Source organism: Cebidichthys violaceus, unplaced genomic scaffold, assembly GCF_023349555.1.
Source record: "Cebidichthys violaceus isolate CVI_PGR_0920_01 unplaced genomic scaffold, fCebVio1.0.p SCAF_6, whole genome shotgun sequence".
In the NCBI taxonomy this organism is placed as follows: Eukaryota; Metazoa; Chordata; class Actinopteri; order Perciformes; family Stichaeidae; genus Cebidichthys; species Cebidichthys violaceus.
This window is the reverse complement of record NW_027176816.1, coordinates 6,560,563-6,578,105: the sequence shown is the minus strand read 5'-3', so window position 1 is coordinate 6,578,105 and position 17,543 is coordinate 6,560,563. Positions and strand designations below refer to the sequence as shown.

General features: G+C 45.0%; 1 protein-coding gene across 15 annotated transcripts in view; it reads left to right on the top strand.

Annotated features, from left to right (window-relative positions):
* The window catches only part of huwe1 (HECT, UBA and WWE domain containing E3 ubiquitin protein ligase 1), a 46,382-nt gene extending 31,503 nt beyond the window's left edge, over positions 1-14,879 (top strand). For 8 of the 15 annotated variants that reach the window (XM_068733193.1, XM_068733190.1, XM_068733192.1 and 5 more), the window contains 34 exons: positions 132-304; positions 392-531; positions 864-939; positions 1,177-1,275; positions 1,412-1,539; positions 1,626-1,785; positions 2,224-2,452; positions 2,582-2,760; positions 2,849-2,938; positions 3,384-3,544; positions 3,669-3,711; positions 4,270-4,635; positions 4,823-5,033; positions 5,358-5,482; positions 5,569-5,789; positions 5,936-6,327; positions 6,454-7,108; positions 7,223-7,937; positions 8,053-8,144; positions 8,550-8,706; positions 8,978-9,111; positions 9,303-9,516; positions 9,616-9,857; positions 10,429-10,531; positions 10,803-10,952; positions 11,073-11,318; positions 11,408-11,525; positions 11,617-11,757; positions 11,849-12,136; positions 12,269-12,374; positions 12,631-12,748; positions 13,228-13,409; positions 13,729-13,919; positions 14,015-14,879. In XM_068733193.1, the coding sequence (XP_068589294.1) occupies positions 132-304; positions 392-531; positions 864-939; positions 1,177-1,275; positions 1,412-1,539; positions 1,626-1,785; positions 2,224-2,452; positions 2,582-2,760; positions 2,849-2,938; positions 3,384-3,544; positions 3,669-3,711; positions 4,270-4,635; positions 4,823-5,033; positions 5,358-5,482; positions 5,569-5,789; positions 5,936-6,327; positions 6,454-7,108; positions 7,223-7,937; positions 8,053-8,144; positions 8,550-8,706; positions 8,978-9,111; positions 9,303-9,516; positions 9,616-9,857; positions 10,429-10,531; positions 10,803-10,952; positions 11,073-11,318; positions 11,408-11,525; positions 11,617-11,757; positions 11,849-12,136; positions 12,269-12,374; positions 12,631-12,748; positions 13,228-13,409; positions 13,729-13,919; positions 14,015-14,117 (6,748 nt within the window). In that variant the 3' untranslated portion in view covers positions 14,118-14,879. The remainder of the gene's footprint in view (positions 1-131; positions 305-391; positions 532-863; positions 940-1,176; positions 1,276-1,411; positions 1,540-1,625; positions 1,786-2,223; positions 2,453-2,581; positions 2,761-2,848; positions 2,939-3,383; positions 3,545-3,668; positions 3,712-4,269; positions 4,636-4,822; positions 5,034-5,357; positions 5,483-5,568; positions 5,790-5,935; positions 6,328-6,453; positions 7,109-7,222; positions 7,938-8,052; positions 8,145-8,549; positions 8,707-8,977; positions 9,112-9,302; positions 9,517-9,615; positions 9,858-10,428; positions 10,532-10,802; positions 10,953-11,072; positions 11,319-11,407; positions 11,526-11,616; positions 11,758-11,848; positions 12,137-12,268; positions 12,375-12,630; positions 12,749-13,227; positions 13,410-13,728; positions 13,920-14,014) is intronic. The other 7 variants (XM_068733200.1, XM_068733198.1, XM_068733199.1 and 4 more) reach the window with 5 other exon arrangements.
* Positions 14,880-17,543: the final 2,664 nt, after the last annotated feature.

Sequence of the window (17,543 nt, the reverse complement as noted above, 5' to 3'; positions counted from 1 at the left end):
GCATGACAAACGTGCTATTTTAGTAAGTTACTATATAGAACTAGTTCTATTTAAGAATAAAGTTGGCTTTGCAAAATTAATTATTCATTATGTAAAATGACCACATAATCTTCCTTTTACATTTGTTTTAGTCCCAACATGGCCAACACAGTAAATGCTGCCTTGAAGCCTCTGGAGACTCTGTCCCGAATTGTTAACCAGCCCAGCAGTCTGTTTGGGGCCAAAGGAGGCTCCAGCAAGAACAAGACTGAACATGACACTGTGGGCACTGCAAGGGACAGCAACAGCAACACTCAGGACCAAGGTATGCACATCAGATGAGATCACCTTCAACACTGTAGGTCCAGTGATTCCCATTATGTCCGTTGCTGATTTGTGGCATCTATTCCAGGAGAGTCTGGTGAGTCGGAGCCAGTGGAGGGCAACCACAGGGTGCAGGGAACAGACAACGACCTGATGGATGGAGAGACGGAGGGAGACACGGTGGTCATTGCCGGTCAGCCAGAAGTTCTCAGCACACAGGCTATGCAGGTGATTGACACTGTTACAAACAATATTCAGAATGTATCTCACCACTTTACCTCATCGTTAACATCTATAACTAGAAGAGTGAGGTCGGTAGAGTGCACTCTCACTCAATTGCCCCTCCCGCAACCACAAGAGGTCCTTCAGCATAGTCATAAATAAACACAATACATACACACATACATGGCCGAATACTTTCCCCACACGTCTGGCTGAGAAAAATAATGGCTATAACATTAAGATGGGTATTGCAAAATGTTAATTATTGAGCTCCACGGTGTTGTGCCCCTTTCTTCACTGAATGGCTGACATTTGTTTTTCATCTCCTGCACTCTCAGGTAGAAAATGAATTGGTGGATCTGATTGACGAGCTGCTGGAGAGAGATGCTGGCACCGTCAATAGCACAATAATAGGTAAGCCACTCGATTCATTTGGATTAATGGATTTCGATCTCAAAATTAATGGTAAACTTGCAAGGAAAAGGGAACGTAGTTGTGTGCACAACAGCTAAACCCCAGTTACTGGATACAAAAGAATATCTGTAAAATTGCAAACATGAGGTTATTGCACACTGGAATCAAAGTTCCCTGTATTTCAAACAGGCAGGGAAATCCAGAGTTGATGTATCGCTTGTTATTTTGTTCTGTCAGTGGGACGCAGCGGTGAAGATGAATCTCAAGAGGATGTGTTGATGGACGAGGCCCCCTCCAATATTAGCCAGGCATCCACTCTTCAGGCCAACCGGGAAGGTAAGACATCGGCACAACAGAACTTTGTGTGTTTATCAGAGTAAATAAATAACAGTTGTTGCAACTGCTTTCACTGACCGCTTCTCAGTTTTTAAGATCTTCTTGTAAGGAACAATGTGTTTCTCTCTTCCATTAGACTCCATGAACATCCTGGAACCAGAGGATGAGGAGCACACACAGGAGGAAGATTCAAGTGGCAGCAATGACGATGAAGACAGCCAGGATGAAGAGGAAGAGGAGGAAGAAGAGGAGGAGGAGGATCAAGTATGGATTAATGCAATGAAGTTCAGTAAATGCATGTTGATTCTTGACTATCCTCAAGACTCATGGCTATATTTTTTTTCCTTAAGGATGATGAAGAAGGAGATGAGGATGATGATGATGAAGGTTCAGAGATGGAGCTGGATGAGGACTTCCCTGACATTAATGCCGCACCACACATCCGCTTCGAAAGGTTTGACAGGGATGATGACCTCATCATAGAGTTTGACAACATGTTCTCCAACAATGGTAAGCAGGAGGATTTATTAATGTTTACTAAAATCAAATAAGAATTTTGTACGAATGTCCCATCCTCCCCCAATGATGATGTTCATCATGATCACATACTATTTGGCTTCTTTGTCGCAGAACGTTTCCTTTTGATACCCTAATAAACTGTTAGAAATTGGAAAATCAGGCTGAACATTTGCTTTTACGAGTATGAAGGGGTTCTGATTTTATCCACAAAGATGGGTTCCAACTACACATAATGATGGGTAGCCCTCCTCCAAAGTAGCTCTTCTCACATCACTTACAAAAGTTTGAGACATCCCAAATTAGCTAATTACAAACTCCCAAAAACCTGATGATGCAGAAAACTAATTTTCTTTAGCTTCATTTTCATAAACATTTCTTGGGGTTGTGCCCTAATGTCTGCCTACTGTTTTCTGTTGTTTTTTCCATTAGCTGACATCCCTCCCTCCCCAGGCAACATCCCCAGCTCCCACCCACTGATGGTGCGCCACGCAGACCACGGTTCCCTCACCCTAGGTGTGGCCGGCACTAGCAGCCGCCTTGCACAGGGCATGGGTCGCAGCCAGCGAACACTGCGGCAGCTCACTGCCAACAGCGGACACACCATCCACGTCCACTACCCTGGCAACCGCCAGCCAAACCCTCCGCTCATCTTGCAAAGGTGAAAGCATGTTTTTTTTGGTTTCCTTGTTAAACACAAATCCTTTTTGCAACATCTGTTACACCAATGTTTCTGTGTTTTGAGTTATAGTGCTAATTAAAATGTCTACGCCTCTGTTCCATTCTGTAGATTGTTGGGCCCCAGCGCTGCAGCAGACATTTTACAGCTGTCCAGCTCCCTGCCTCTGCAATCTCGTGGTCGGGCCCGCCTTTTGGTCGGTAATGAGGATGTGCACATCATCGCTCGTTCTGATGATGAGTTGTTGGATGACTTTTTCCATGAGCAGAGCAGCACTGGAGGACAAGCTGGTGAGAATCACTATGGGTTGTTATATAATGGTCTTTTGCTTGGTATCAGCCTGAATTCCTATCATGGTTGTTCCTTATGTGTGTCTAGGTACTCTCTCTAGTATTCCAACTGCCTTAACAAGATGGACCGATGAGTGTAAAGTGCTGGATGCGGAGAGTATGCACGACTGTGTTGCAGGTAGGTTGGTCTCAAGCGGCAGACTTGTCTTAATGGAGACAAATTTTATCATGAAAAACAGTTTTTATCACCAAGTACAATAATGATGTGACAACATGTAGTGGATGGCTATTGGTGCTTTCAGAAAGAACTGCCATTTTTGAGAAATTCATCAATATTAATTTGGATATGTTGGCCAAGTAGTTAGAAGTATTCACTGTTCATTTCAGTCTCATTTGTTGTTAATGAACACAATAACCTTCATTTGGGTGTACGTGCTGTCAGAAGCCAGGGTGGGGATTCACAAATAGAAAATCAATTGGAGTGAATTATATAATTTAATCCCACATTATTATTTAATTTCATGCACCAGGCTCAAGCTATAGTGGCATTGATTTGAGTTGTTACACCTTGTAAGCTACAGCCACAACAAAGGATGAATACTGACATCTGTGTGTGCTTTCAGTGGTGAAGGTGCCTATCCTGCAGCATCTGGAGAGTCTGCGAGATGAGGAACTGGAAGAGCGTAGAGAGAAGAGAAGGAGGCAGCTGGCTGAGGAGGAGGAGTCTAAGCAGAATGAGAGGAGGGCCTCCGGAGCAGAACAGGCCAGGGAACAGAGCCTGCAGGTTGGCAAAAAAAAAATACATGTTTGTTTGGCTCTGTAGGAGGAGGATTTTTCAAACCGAGAAGTGCTTAAATCTTTTGCCATTTGTATTTACTTGTTTGATAATGTTAACTGTTTTTCCATAGGGTTCTGGATTGGGGACTGTTAATGGTGCAGAGAACACTGCAGGTACTGACATTTGTATAGATTATGTTTTTGTTTCTGTCTTCATGTCAAAGTTTTTGTCGGGAAGGAACACGTCTCGGGGACGGGCAGCCTGCCGAGCGTGCCATGGGATGAGGTAGTAGTTTGTATAGTTTTAGGATCACACCAGATCTGGGAGATAACTATACAGTCTACTGTCTTTCCTATGGTAATGCCATACCTGCTGGACATCTCCATCTGCTTCAAGTGACCCATTCTTAACCTGCAAATGGTGGCTGTCTTACTGTCTTCCACGTATTTACATATCATCTCTAGAGTACAAAGCTGCCCGTTAATTGTATGCTCTGCATTTTCCTTCTGCAGGCTGTGCTGCGGTGAGGTAGTAAGTTGTGTTGTTGTTGGGGATCAGGATTGTGCACCCCGTCAGGAGATAACTATACAACTTACTGCCTTCCTCAGTGGAGGCCCTTGCCATCTATGTAGAAAAGGATCAATAACTAATCAGCAAATTGTGATTTCAGTTCTGTGTGCTGTTCTCTTGTGTGCTAGTCTTCACATATTTCTTCTCTCTGGATGTTGCAGAGGGTGAGCAGGCTCAGGGTGGTACGGTGTCATGTCTGGACCCACCCAGGGTCTCAGAGGGCTTCCTTACTGCTCCCCCATCTGGAGAGGTCACTCCCACCACGCCCGCTCCTCATGAACAGACCTTAGTCTCCCTAGAGACTCCGATCAGTCAGCAGGTCCACCAACCAATTACTGACCTGCTACTGGCCGAGTCGCACGCAAGCTCACTGGCCGCTCTGGCAGGGGCGGGCCTTCCACCTTTGTCGGCAGCTGACAGGCCAAACAGTGAAGCGGAGGCATCTCAGATGGAAATGTCCCCGGCACCCACAATCGGTGAGAGAGTCGGTGGTGGAGGTGGAGGAGCATTGGATGAAGGCAGGGAAGGTAGACTAACTTTGAAAACTCTCTTGATACAGACTGGCCAACAGTAAGGACACACATCTGTAATGTCAATGTTGTTGACTGTGCTTGTAGCTAGTATCTGTCATAAAGTCTTCTGAACACTGAAATACAAATCAGTACATTAATTCACCCATTCCCTAACCTTACCATCACTTTCTTTTCCCCTCAGCCTCCCTAAGTCCAGACATTGTGGAGACCTCAGAGCCTGCAATAGTGGGTGTGTCACAGCTGGAAGGGTCACCCATGGATACCAGCAGCCCTGCCTCTGCCACTCAGGAAGAAGCTGCTCCCAACCCTGCCCAGACCACCCAGCTGTCTCAGGAGCTGTCTGGCAGCGTTGAGAGTGGGCTGACTGACCGGCAAACAGATGCAAAGACTGGGTTAGTAGCATGAAGTATCAAACCGAACGTTATGTACCCTGTATCTCTTGACCAGATAACCATACAATTTTAGAAAAAGTGTTTGAAGTGTCTGAAAGAAATTGGGTTGAAAGACATAATTTCCCACCAGCTTCTTTTGCAGCATTTCATTTAACATTCAGTTATGGAACTTAAAATACCTTGCACTCTTACATTTTTTTTGTTGTGAAATGCAGTGTTTTGTTTGCTCTTTGACTTATTTTAAATTTGACAATGTTTTAACAGGTTGAGTAATTTGTCACACAGTGTTGCGGATTGATTTTATAAATTTTTATATATTCACAGCTCTACTTCTGTCTCATCACCCGGGGAAACGATGCCCAGGAGTGATAGCACTGACAGCCAGTCTCAGGCCATCCAGGAAGAGCCCCTCCCATCCACCAGCAATGAGGACGAGGACCCTCTTGCAGGTAAAAATTATTGCTCTCCTACTTTTTCTGCAGTTTTTCATATTCCAACATCATGAGATGTAATATTTCAGTATTTGTTTTGGCAGGCATCAGTCTGCCAGAGGGTGTGGATCCCTCTTTTCTGGCAGCTCTTCCTGAGGACATTCGTCGAGAGGTGCTGCAGAATCAGCTCGGCATCAGACCACCCTCCCGTCCCCCTGCTGCCACTACCTTGCCTTCCACTACAGCACCTGTACTGGGAGGACCAGGGGTTACAGAGGTCAGCCCCGAGTTCCTGGCAGCCTTGCCACCTGCCATCCAGGAGGAGGTAAGAGACTCCTCACCGAAATGAGATTGCAGACGACGCTTACATTTAGAACTGAAAATGGGGGGAAAATATGAATACCTAACTAAGAAGTAAAGGAATCGCAGATAATTATTTCTTTTAACTGTGAATGTCATTGGTTGTCTTAGGTACTTGCCCAGCAGCGGGCTGAGCAGCAGCGCAGGGAGCTAGCCCAACAGCCCACACAAGGAGACACTCCTCTGGATCCAGTCACCTTCATCCAGACGCTGCCCTCGGAGCTCCGGCGTAGTGTCCTGGAGGACATGGAAGACAGCGTGTTAGCTGTCATGCCCCCGGACATTGCTGCTGAAGCAGCCGCGTTGCGTAGAGAGCAAGAAGCACGCCAGAGGCAACTGATGCATGAGAGGTTGTTTGGTCACAGCTCGTCTTCAGCCCTATCAGCCATTTTGCGCTCACCTGCCTTCACCAGTCGGTTAGGGAGCAATCGTGGCGTCCAGTACACTCGACTTGCTGTGCAGAGAGGAGGCACATTTCAAATGGGTGGAGGAACAAACCACAGGTGAGAGGAGACTGTCATCTAATAGCCTGTTTTGAGAATGCAAATGTCCAAGATTGTCTTGATCAAATCGTACTGCACTTTTGACAGGTGACAAACTGAAGATATGTTTTCATTTTGTTTCCTCAGACCCTCCAGTTCCAGCGTGGACTCCTTGTTGCGACTGCGCGGTCGATTGCTACTGGACCACGAGGCCTTGTCCTGCTTGCTGGTTTTGCTGTTTGTGGATGAACCGAAGCTCAACACCAGCCGTCTGCACCGCGTGCTCAGGAACCTCTGCTACCACTCTCAGACTCGTGGTTGGGTCATTCGGAGCCTGTTGTCCATCCTCCAACGCAGCAGCGAGAGTGAGGTGTGTGTGGAGACCACACGTCTAGAAGACTCTCGCGGCAAGAGGAACACCCAGGGAGGCTGTGCAGGAAAAGGGTCCGCTACCTCCTCCCTCTCCTCTTCATCCTCGTCTTCATCCTCATCTTCCTCCTTAGAGCTACTGAACAGGGTGGAGTCTCGCAGCTCCAGCCAGCTTTCCTGGCTCTCTGTTTCTATGGATGCAGCCTTGGGCTGTCGGACAAACATTTTCCAGATTCAGCGAGCGTCGGGTAGGAAGCATGCTGATCGCCACTCAGCTGGAGGTTCAACAGGATCTGGAACTCTGGCAGGAGTGTCAGGCACTACGGCGGGAGTCACATGTGCTGGAGGTGGAGGTTCAACCGTCCACATCCACCCACAAGCTGCTCCAGTGGTCTGTCGACATGTTTTGGACACACTGATCCAGCTAGCAAAGGTAAGAGTCCTTCTATCTTCATCTACATCTGATACATCATTTACTGTATGTTGCAATTTTTCAGTCAATTAAGTTATAATAATAATTTTTTTATTTTATTTTCTGTCTCTGCAGGTGTTCCCCAGCCACTTCACTCAGCAGCGCTGCAAGGATCTGTTAACATCTTCGTCTGACCTAGACGCTCGTCTTTGTTCAATCACTTCTGTGGGAGGGGGTGGAGGTGGGGGCTCCAGGACAGGATCTCTAAGTAACCCCAGCTCCAATGCTTCCAACACCCAGAACTCCTTCGGCACCACCGCCGCTACCCTCCAGTCTCTGGGAATCTCCACTGATTTTTGGGACCTTCTGGTCAAGCTGGACAACATGAATGTCAGCCGCAAGGGCAAAGCCTCTATGAAGACGGTGCCTCTGGGGGGCAGTGCAGAGGCCGAGGGGGCTCAGTTAAGCCTGGAGACCTCTCCTCTAGGCCAGCTGATGAACATGCTGTCCCACCCTGTAATCAGACGGAGCTCCTTGCTCACTGAAAAGCTGCTGCGTCTGCTCTCCCTCATATCCATTGCCCTGCCTGACAACAAGGCCACTGAGGTGCCTGCTGGACACCCAACCCCACAGGCTGCCATCCCCAACACGGCATCCAGCTCAGGAGTCACAGCCCAAATCTCTACACAGGGCACAGTGTCAGCGGGCTCTATCCAGCCTACTGTGACCGTCTTAGGGGCCTCTGTGGGAGCTGTAGTCCAGGGTACATCCTCAGGGACGAGTCTAGCAGCCTCCCAGACATCCTCTACAACGATCTCTATACCCACGTCCACTGGAATAACCTCTGCAGGTAGTGTTCATTTATTCCAAAATAAGATCATCAATTCATTTAGATTTTACGGTGTAACATTAAGTTCAGTGGAAAATAGTGATGTGTATGTTTCTGGGCCATTTCGACAAAACAGGAAAACTGAGAGGCGCTACTAGCACCACAGAGTGTGACAACAAGATGGCCTCCAGTGGACTCACGGAGAAACAGCTGCAACTCTCTGTAGAGGTATGGGGAGAAAACGTCATAGGATGTCATTCATGCAATGCAGTGTTTAAGATCTTGAAAATGAATTCACAATTAATCTTCAGCATAAATTGAGGCAATCCAATTATGCAAACTAAGGGGATAGAGAGAAGCAAGTTTAAAAACTGAGTTGAGAGGCATGTTGAGAACTGAGAGGATCCATTAATCCAGTCATTCAGCATATATTATATCGACACAATTGTACTGACACAAACAGGCACTTTTGCTTGGGAGCGCTTAAGAAGTATTGATAAGATCATCTACTCATTTTCATTGTTTTGGATGCAGGGCAATTTATCTGTGTTGTGTCTTTCTTACATTTTTGCAATTTTATTAATAATCCTTTTGAGGATTTTTTCAAATAATCTTTTTCCTCCTCCTCACAAGGTGTTGACATCTCACTCATGTTCAGAAGAGGGTCTAGAGGATGCAGCCAACATCCTACTGCAGTTATCTAGAGGAGACGGCGCCACCAGAGACACTGTGCTCAGACTGCTGCTCAGTGGAGCGAGACACCTCGGATACACTCTTTGCAAACAGATCGGTCAGTGCTGGACAACTACACAAATACAGTTTTCTCTTAACACACATTGTTTATGCAGCCGCATCCGGCAGACATTTGTCCACTAATCAGCTCAGTCCAACTTAGAATATATATGATTGAGGAAGAAAAAATCATTTTTGACCATGACTCACAAATTCATGTACTAATTAGGACAACTCAACACAAATGTCTTAAAGGATCAAATATTTTGGATAGACATTGATGTAAACAGCAACTTTACTGGTTAGCATTTTCTCTCGCTCTCTCTCAGGCACATTGCTGGCCGAACTTCGAGAATACAACTTGGAGCAGCAGAGACGGGCACAAGCTGATTCACATTCCCCGGATGCCCCTCCTGAGGATTCCTCCCTCTCAGGCAGACTCAAGGGCAAGATGACTAGCAGGTTAGCCAGTGATGGTGCTGGGCAGCCCAGTGACTTTAGGTTGTCAACACGCATGCAATAGAGATTGTGGTAGACGTATTCTGTTTAACCTAAAGTGTAGTTAAATTGGCCCGAGTAGCCCTTAGGAATCTGTTTTTGCATGAAAGTAAATGTCACAACTACAATTTCCTTTACCTGGTATGCGTTTGTTGGCTGGGGCACAGGTTTGACGGCTCGGAGAGTGTGGTCATTGTGGCTGCACAAAAACGTACACTCGGGGGACGTGAGCTACAGCTTCCCTGTATGAGCTCACTTACCTCCAAGACGTCGACGCAGAAGTTCTTCTTGCGAGTGCTGCAGGTCATCATCCAGCTCCGTGAGGACACACGCCGCGCCAACAAGAAAGCCAAGCAGACCGGGCGATTAGGTAAGAAGATGTCCACAGATGTACACAGTTTGTCTTGATTTATGCGTACAATATCCTGATGATGTGAAACAACCTTCTCCTCCCTCTCCCATTGGCCAGGCTCTACTAGTTTAGGCTCAGCCAGCAGTATCCAAGCTGCGGTGCGTCAACTAGAGGCCGAGGCTGACGCCATCATCCAGATGGTGAGAGAGGGTCAGCGGGCACGTCGGCTCCAACAGGCCCCCCCACCCACCGCCTCATCCGCCTCTGCTGCTGTTGCCGCTGCTGCCGGATCGTCAGTGGCGGCCCCCCATGCCCCCACTGGTGCTGCTCCCCCTGCTGGCACAGCTGCTGCTTCCACGGTTAGCATGGGCTGCACTGATGGCAGGCATACTCATACTCACACACTGCACACACTTACAGTAGGACACCATTTGAAAGCTGAAAGTTAAACCTTTAATATTGTATTGTGTTGCATCTATAAACAACATAATGTGGTGTGCAGTCACCGTTCGGCCTGCTATCTCTGGTTAATGCACAGTGACGGCTGCTGCCATGATGAACACTGGCCGCTCCATTAACAGAAAGATAGATGTGCCAGTGACTACTGCATCTTGTATTTGCATTGACATGTTCAACTGTTGAAATTATCTAAATATGAATGTGCTGCCTGCTCCAAACTGTTTGATCTGTTCCACTTATTCTGTCTGTTTGCTGGCTGGCATGGCTTCATGCTTTTGGCCCTCCTTCCTTCCATACTCAGTTCAAGTTCCCCTCCTCTCACTGGATCATGGAAATGTCATTATGCATGGCAACATCATTCAAGATGGTTTCTAAGCAAAAAAACAAATGCCACTCATTAGTTATTCCATGTTTTTCCCTGTTCATCCTGTGACTCTGTCTCTCTGGTCCTTCCTGGTTTGTTTTCTTTAGTCTGAAGTACAGTCAATGTCAGAAGCCCAGGCTGCCCAGAGAGATGATTCTCCAATGGATGTGGACCAGCCATCTCCTCTAGATCAGGACCCTGCACCTTTGGGTAGGACTTGCTACTGTTAATGACCATTTAAAACGCCTGCTGATTTGCTGTTCTTTGTTTTGTCAGTAAAGACCTTCACATCCAGTGAGCACAATGTGTCTACCTGTCTCTGATAGTAACAGTAATAACTCAAGTCATTTTAACATAGACTTCACAATCTATAGACTTATTCACCAACTGTTTTTTTGGCTGTAAATTGACTACTCCAGTCCCAGTTGATGACCGCATAACACATGTACATGGTTCAGTCAATATTTAAATAATTTTTCAGATGAAGACGGAAACGGACAGTCGGAGAGTGAGGAGAGACTTCCAGACCTCCCGCTGCTCAGTGAGCAGCTGTTGTTGGATGAACTATGGGACATGCTCGGGGAGTGCCTGAAAGAGCTGGAGGAGTCCCATGACCAGCATGCCGTACTGGGTAAGTGGAATTCTTCTTAAAAATACCATATCACAAACGGCATACAGAAATGCATTTCTTGTCTGTTGCAGTACAGTTGGCTGATTTCTTCCCATAATGATGTTTTCTTTGTTTCCCCAGTTCTCCAGCCTGCTGTGGAGGCCTTCTTCCTAGTCCATGCCACAGAGCGAGAAAGCAAACCTCCTGTGAGGGACACCCGGGAGAGCCAGCTTTCTCACATCAAGGATGAGCCTCCACCACTGTCGCCGGCACCCCTCACACCTGCCACACCCTCATCCCTAGACCCGTTCTTCTCCAGGGAACCATCCTCCATGCATATCTCTTCAAACCTTCCACCGGATACGCAGAAGTTCCTCCGCTTTGCCGGTGAGCCTGAAATATTTAAGTAAGGAGATTGTTAAAGCTTTGTTGTGATGTTGCAGTGTCTTAACAGGACTCGTTGTTCTTACTTGTAGAAACTCACCGCACAGTGCTTAACCAGATCCTGCGCCAGTCCACCACTCACTTGGCTGATGGGCCTTTTGCGGTACTGGTTGACTACATACGCATCCTGGACTTTGACGTTAAGAGGAAGTAAGGGGCATTATCTTACACTTTTATCTTACACTATCTAATAAACAGTTATTGTTTTTTAAAATTACTGACTTTCTGGCCATCTCTGCAGGTACTTCCGTCAGGAGTTGGAGCGACTGGATGAAGGTCTTAGGAAGGAGGACATGGCTGTTCATGTGAGGAGAGATCACGTGTTTGAGGACTCCTACAGGGAGCTGCATCGCAAAAGCCCAGAGGACATGAAGAATAGGCTGTAAGGCTCCATTGTCCCTCTATCCACCTGCGTATCCTCCCAATTCAGAACCACTCAATCAGAGTCACACTCTGCTCTCTTTCCATTACAGATACATTGTGTTTGAAGGGGAGGAGGGCCAGGATGCTGGTGGCCTGCTGAGGGAATGGTACATGATCATCTCCCGGGAGATGTTCAACCCCATGTACGCCCTGTTTCGCACTTCGCCAGGCGACCGTGTCACCTACACCATCAACCCCTCATCCCACTGCAACCCCAACCACCTCAGCTACTTCAAGTTTGTGGGTCGTGTGGTGGCCAAGGCAGTGTATGATAACCGGTTATTGGAGTGCTACTTCACCCGCAGCTTCTACAAGCACATTCTGGGCAAGAGTGTCAGGTATTTCAGCCACTGGCAGTTACAGCCAAGTATCCTAATTGTCCTAAGTCGTGTTCTAACGACACTAAATGTCCCGACAAACTTTTTCTTGAACATGGACATGATATGGATGTATTCCTGTGGTCTTGCCAGGTACACAGACATGGAGAGCGAGGACTACCCATTTTTCCAGGGTTTGGTGTACTTGTTGGAGAATGATGTGTCCACGCTGGGCTATGAGCTGACATTCAGCACAGAGGTTGGTGTCTGTTTTCTGAACAATTTAATTAGCTTCAAGTGAAAAATTGGTCCTCATGCTGTATCTTCTTCACTGTTGAAATTGGGATAGGGCCTCAAGGGTTTGAATCCCAAATGCATTTTTTTTAATCATACAATAAGTGCTGCAAATGTGTAATTTGCAATCTGATGGTCTTAAAATGCTGTTAATGGATGTTATATGTAAAATATTAGGCTGAATGAGTGATATTGAAAGCCTGCATTTGCTCTGTCTGTAGGTCCAGGAGTTTGGAGTGTGTGAAGTGAGAGACCTCAAGCCAAATGGAGCCAATATCCTGGTTACAGAGGAAAACAAAAAAGAGTATGTGCACCTGGTATGCCAGATGAAGATGACAGGTGAGATTATGGCTCTTTTACCAAATATTTATATATATATATATATATATATATATATATACACACACACACACACACACACACACACACACACACACACACACACACACACACACACACACACACACACACACGGCATTTTAAATGTTCAGGCTGTATGTATGTATGACAGATATCATTCTCGATGGTGCACTAGGTGGCAGCACTCTTTTGAACTGAATATGCAGCAGCGAGCAGGAGTTTCTTTCTGGAAGATGGCTGATTTATCATACGCTGCACCCTCCAGCTGCTCAAATACATTGTTTAGTAAAGCTTTCAATTTTTAGCTACTTAATTGAAGAAGAAAAAAATAGCCACCAAATTGGTTGATAGATTGATGTTGGTTGCATTAAAAATATAACAATGTTATATATTAAGAATATTGTATTTACTACAGAAAGATCTCAGCGTTAACATAACCTATATAATTTGTTTTTTAGGTGCAATCCGCAAGCAGCTGGCAGCCTTCCTCGAGGGATTCTACGAGATCATCCCCAAGAGGCTGATCTCCATCTTCACCGAGCAGGAGCTGGAGCTGCTCATCTCTGGCCTGCCCACTATCGACATCGATGACCTAAAGGCCAACACTGAATATCACAAATACCAGTCCAGCTCCATCCAGGTATGAATATGTAAACGCGGGTGCTACATTATTATTTTAATGTCCCCCCACTTCTACATACTTCTGAGAGAACTTCTATGGGTGTGTTAGGAGTTGACAACAGTAAATCAGAGATTTAAGGATTTCTTCATTTGGCTTTTTCCTTCAATGTTAATTTCAGTGTTGATTCTGTACTCGCGTCTAGCTCAGTAGAACTTATGAAGATGCATTTTATTTGTGGAAGTAAACTATTTTCCCCATGGCAGAATAAAACAAAGACAACACTATGTTTGGTCACATTTATAACAGCACATTTTTTTAATTTATTTTTTTACTATAGATCCAGTGGTTCTGGAGAGCCTTGCGGTCCTTTGACCAGGCAGATCGGGCCAAGTTCCTCCAGTTTGTTACCGGCACATCCAAGGTTCCCCTCCAGGGTTTTGCTGCTCTGGAGGGCATGAACGGCATCCAGAAGTTCCAGATCCACCGTGACGATCGCTCCACTGACCGCCTGCCATCTGCTCATACCTGGTAAACACAGCGAGGCACACATAATGAGAACAATATTGGCAGAACACAAAATTGTGAAATTGTAACATTGTTTTTTTTCTCTTTTTCACTCTCAGCTTTAACCAGCTGGACCTCCCAGCTTATGAAAGCTATGAAAAGCTGAGACACATGCTGCTGTTGGCCATTCAGGAATGCTCAGAGGGATTCGGACTGGCCTAAACTATGAGACTCATAACGCACACAGACATGCATACAAACACTTGATTTAGATTTGCCTACTCCAGACACATTCACACTGATAACCTTTGAACGCACGCACACACTATCATAGACATTACTGAATTACTTGTTGAATGGCCTAGACTTACTGGTTTCTATTCCATATAAAACAGATAAAACCAGCAAGTGAGATGGACTGATTGACATCGCGTACAACACAGAGAGCCTCATGTTGACACAATTGTGTGTCCCTTCCCAATTTAATGGCAAATGCAAGAGAGGATTCAGAGGATAAAACATGGACTAATATAAGAGACGTTTTCTTCATTTAGTTTGATTTCTCTGTACAAAAGGTTTGGGAGTTTATTATGTTTAATCTTTTTTGTTCTCTGGCTGTGTAAAAAGAAAAAAGAGAATGTTGTTTGAACAGGATGGTTATAAAACCTTTGGGGAAAAAATGTTGGTTGTTTCTTGTTGCAAATTTGTGACCTCACAAGCCTTGATAATGGGGAACGTTTTTATCGGGGGTATATGAACAACTTGAGAAGTTTTGGAGATATTCACAAAAATGCACTTTTCAAAGTTTTGTGGCATTTTTAAGGAAGGATGGTACAAAAAAATGAAGAGAAAACCTGAAGGAGAAAAAAGAAAAAAAAACAGTTAACCATAAATTCTAGAGTATTTTTGGCTATTAAATCGCTGACCCAGCCTTGAGCCTTTGAATCAGAGTGGAATAACTACATGAATAAATGCATAAAATTGCGTCCATTGTCTCTTTTAACAGTGTTTTAATCATCACTTGAAGCTAATTCATTTCATCAAAATTCAATGTGTTAATTGTGTGTAATCACACCAAAGTACAATTTTATTATTAGACATTATCTATAGAAATATTTAGTAATTTGATAGTCAGTTGATCAAGTGAGTCCCTAACGATTCTGTGACAGTTGAAATCCATCACACAGTTTACATCGATATTGATCCCAGCTGTGAGTCAGACAAACAATCAAGTACGGTCACAACGCGTAATGATGGAATCCTAAAGCACATTTCTCATGCGCTGCCTGAAGCCTTGCGGTTTAAATCTTCAGTCGGAGCATAAAAGGAGCTCATTGCAGCATTGTCGGCTCCCATACTAACACTGGCTTAGTTTGCCAGGAAAAGCACTGGCGTAATAACATAGATTACTGGTTCCAGCTAGTGTCCTTGGTATTGTGCTGGTCTATTTTCCTGCTATGCAGTCAAAATGTCTGCAGTCTATTAACTGCCTTCTTTTTGACTCTATGAAAACTGAATATGAACTTGTGATTTGCCTCAGTTTCCAAATCAAAGGACCAAAAGCTGCTGGATCACTTTACACAATCCAATCGTAATCCGTCTGTTTGTCTACATTAGTCCTTTCTAAACTCTACTCACCACTAAACCAGCTAGCTTAAAACTGGTAAATTACTCAATCCGGTTGCACCATTAAAACTTTAGAAAAAGTCAGTTTTAGGGATTCAGTCGACTTACTAAGCTTAACATCATTTGCCAATCCTTTGTAAGTGTAGGTATCTTTGTTTTATTTATATAATGCATGCATTGATGAATGAGTTTCATAATTTTGAGTATTCAAGCAATGTAGAATGTGGGAAATACCTAATTGTGAAAACTGTTATTAGCTGGTTTGATATTTGGAAATTTTAGTTAATATTGCTTTTTTTTTTTTTTTAAGCCTTTTCTCTTGTCAGTGTCAGCTTTGTCAGTTGGCTTGTGAAGTTTGGCAAGCTAGTGACAGCTACTCTAATCTCTATGTAACAACTAACGGTTCTTTCGTGTGATTAAACCGTTTTTTAATTTAGTGACGCCACAAAGTAAAACTTAATCCTAAGAAAAGTCTGAGTACTTGAGCAAGTTGACCTGGATAGGCTGGCAATCTCCTTGCATGGCAGCTCAGCCAGCATCATTAGATGATTACCACCCACCACTTTGCAAAGAAGGGTGGTTTAAATATGTTCATGTGCTTCTTGGAAATAGACTTGAATCCAAAGTTTATTTGACAACGCCTCATGCTAACGGTATAAAAGAAATCACACCCTATAACACCGTTAATAAGACGTCTATCGCAGTTTGAGTAATATTTGTTCAGAACCAATTTTTACAGAGCGGGTTCCATGACTAACGCAAAATGGCGTTACATGTGGTCTGTATGGTAAGCTGGTTGAGTCAGCATCTATGCTCAACATCATGTAGACTCCCTGCTGGAGGGTTTTAAAATCCACCACCACTCCCTGGTAATAGGTTTGGGATGGCATTTAATATTGTGGCTAAGAGTGGAAGTGTGTAGAGAGTGGGTGTAGGGAGTGGATTGGAAGGGGGCCCTTGTTTCCATGAGGAAAATGTCACCAGGGACTTAAAGCTGATTACTTTCTGTTGCTCTATGTAGCCGCAATACTCGGTTAAATAATACTTCTGTTTGTTCTGCCTCTCTCGGTTTCCTTCCCCCGTTTGTCTCTTCGCTCCGCCACTAAAGCCCTCGCATGTCTGCAGTTTTCACCTGTCGTTCCCCGTGTATTCATCTTCTTTTCCCTGCTCTTGCGTGATGAATTTGTTCCGCTTGAGGACCCGCTACAACAGTGGAAATCGAATCCCCACCACCACTACTGCAGGTGTTCCTTCTCTGACCCTCCCCCAGCCCAACTGCAAACCCACACACTCGGTGCAGAATGGGGATCATCCATGTCTGATTTGGTGTGTGCTGAGGCGTGATAAATGAAATTACAGTGCTGTCATGCAGGGATTTTAGACCTCACAGTAAACCCTGATTTTACGATACATTGGCTAGCCAGGTTTTTGCCCCCCCCCCCCCCCCCCCCACACACACACACACACACACACACGTATGAAACACAAAGCACAGATGCACGTATTCTGCAAGCATCTGTTGCTGCATGGCGGCTTTGATTCGCAATAAAATAATGAAGTCGTGCATGGAATTTGTCTAGCAAAAGATTTCACAATACATTTCCCCACTAACTTTTCTGCTACTCTGGATTTTAGATTTCCCGTCAAAGAATTATCTTTCCTGTAACTTTCAGTTAGATTGAGAAATCAGTGATATTGCCAAATGAGCTGTTTCAGTGCACTGTGCCGGGCCCTCCGCTGGCTGGGGATCATCGGTCTACACTGAGTAAACAGGATGTTCTTCGTCATGTCAGTGCATTTTGGTTTCCAGTAAAGTCGCTCTGTTTTCCATTTCATCCTCTGGAAACAATTTAGGGGTGACTGCAAGAATAACAAGTATTTGTGTGTTTGGTGCCACTGAAGCTGTTAGTCTGCATGTGAGTAACGGTCTGTCAAATTCAGAATTTGTCCTACTATGGTACCTCAGCTTACAATATAATAAATAGGTACTTAGTGAACGACTTTAAAGGCAGTAGAAAACAA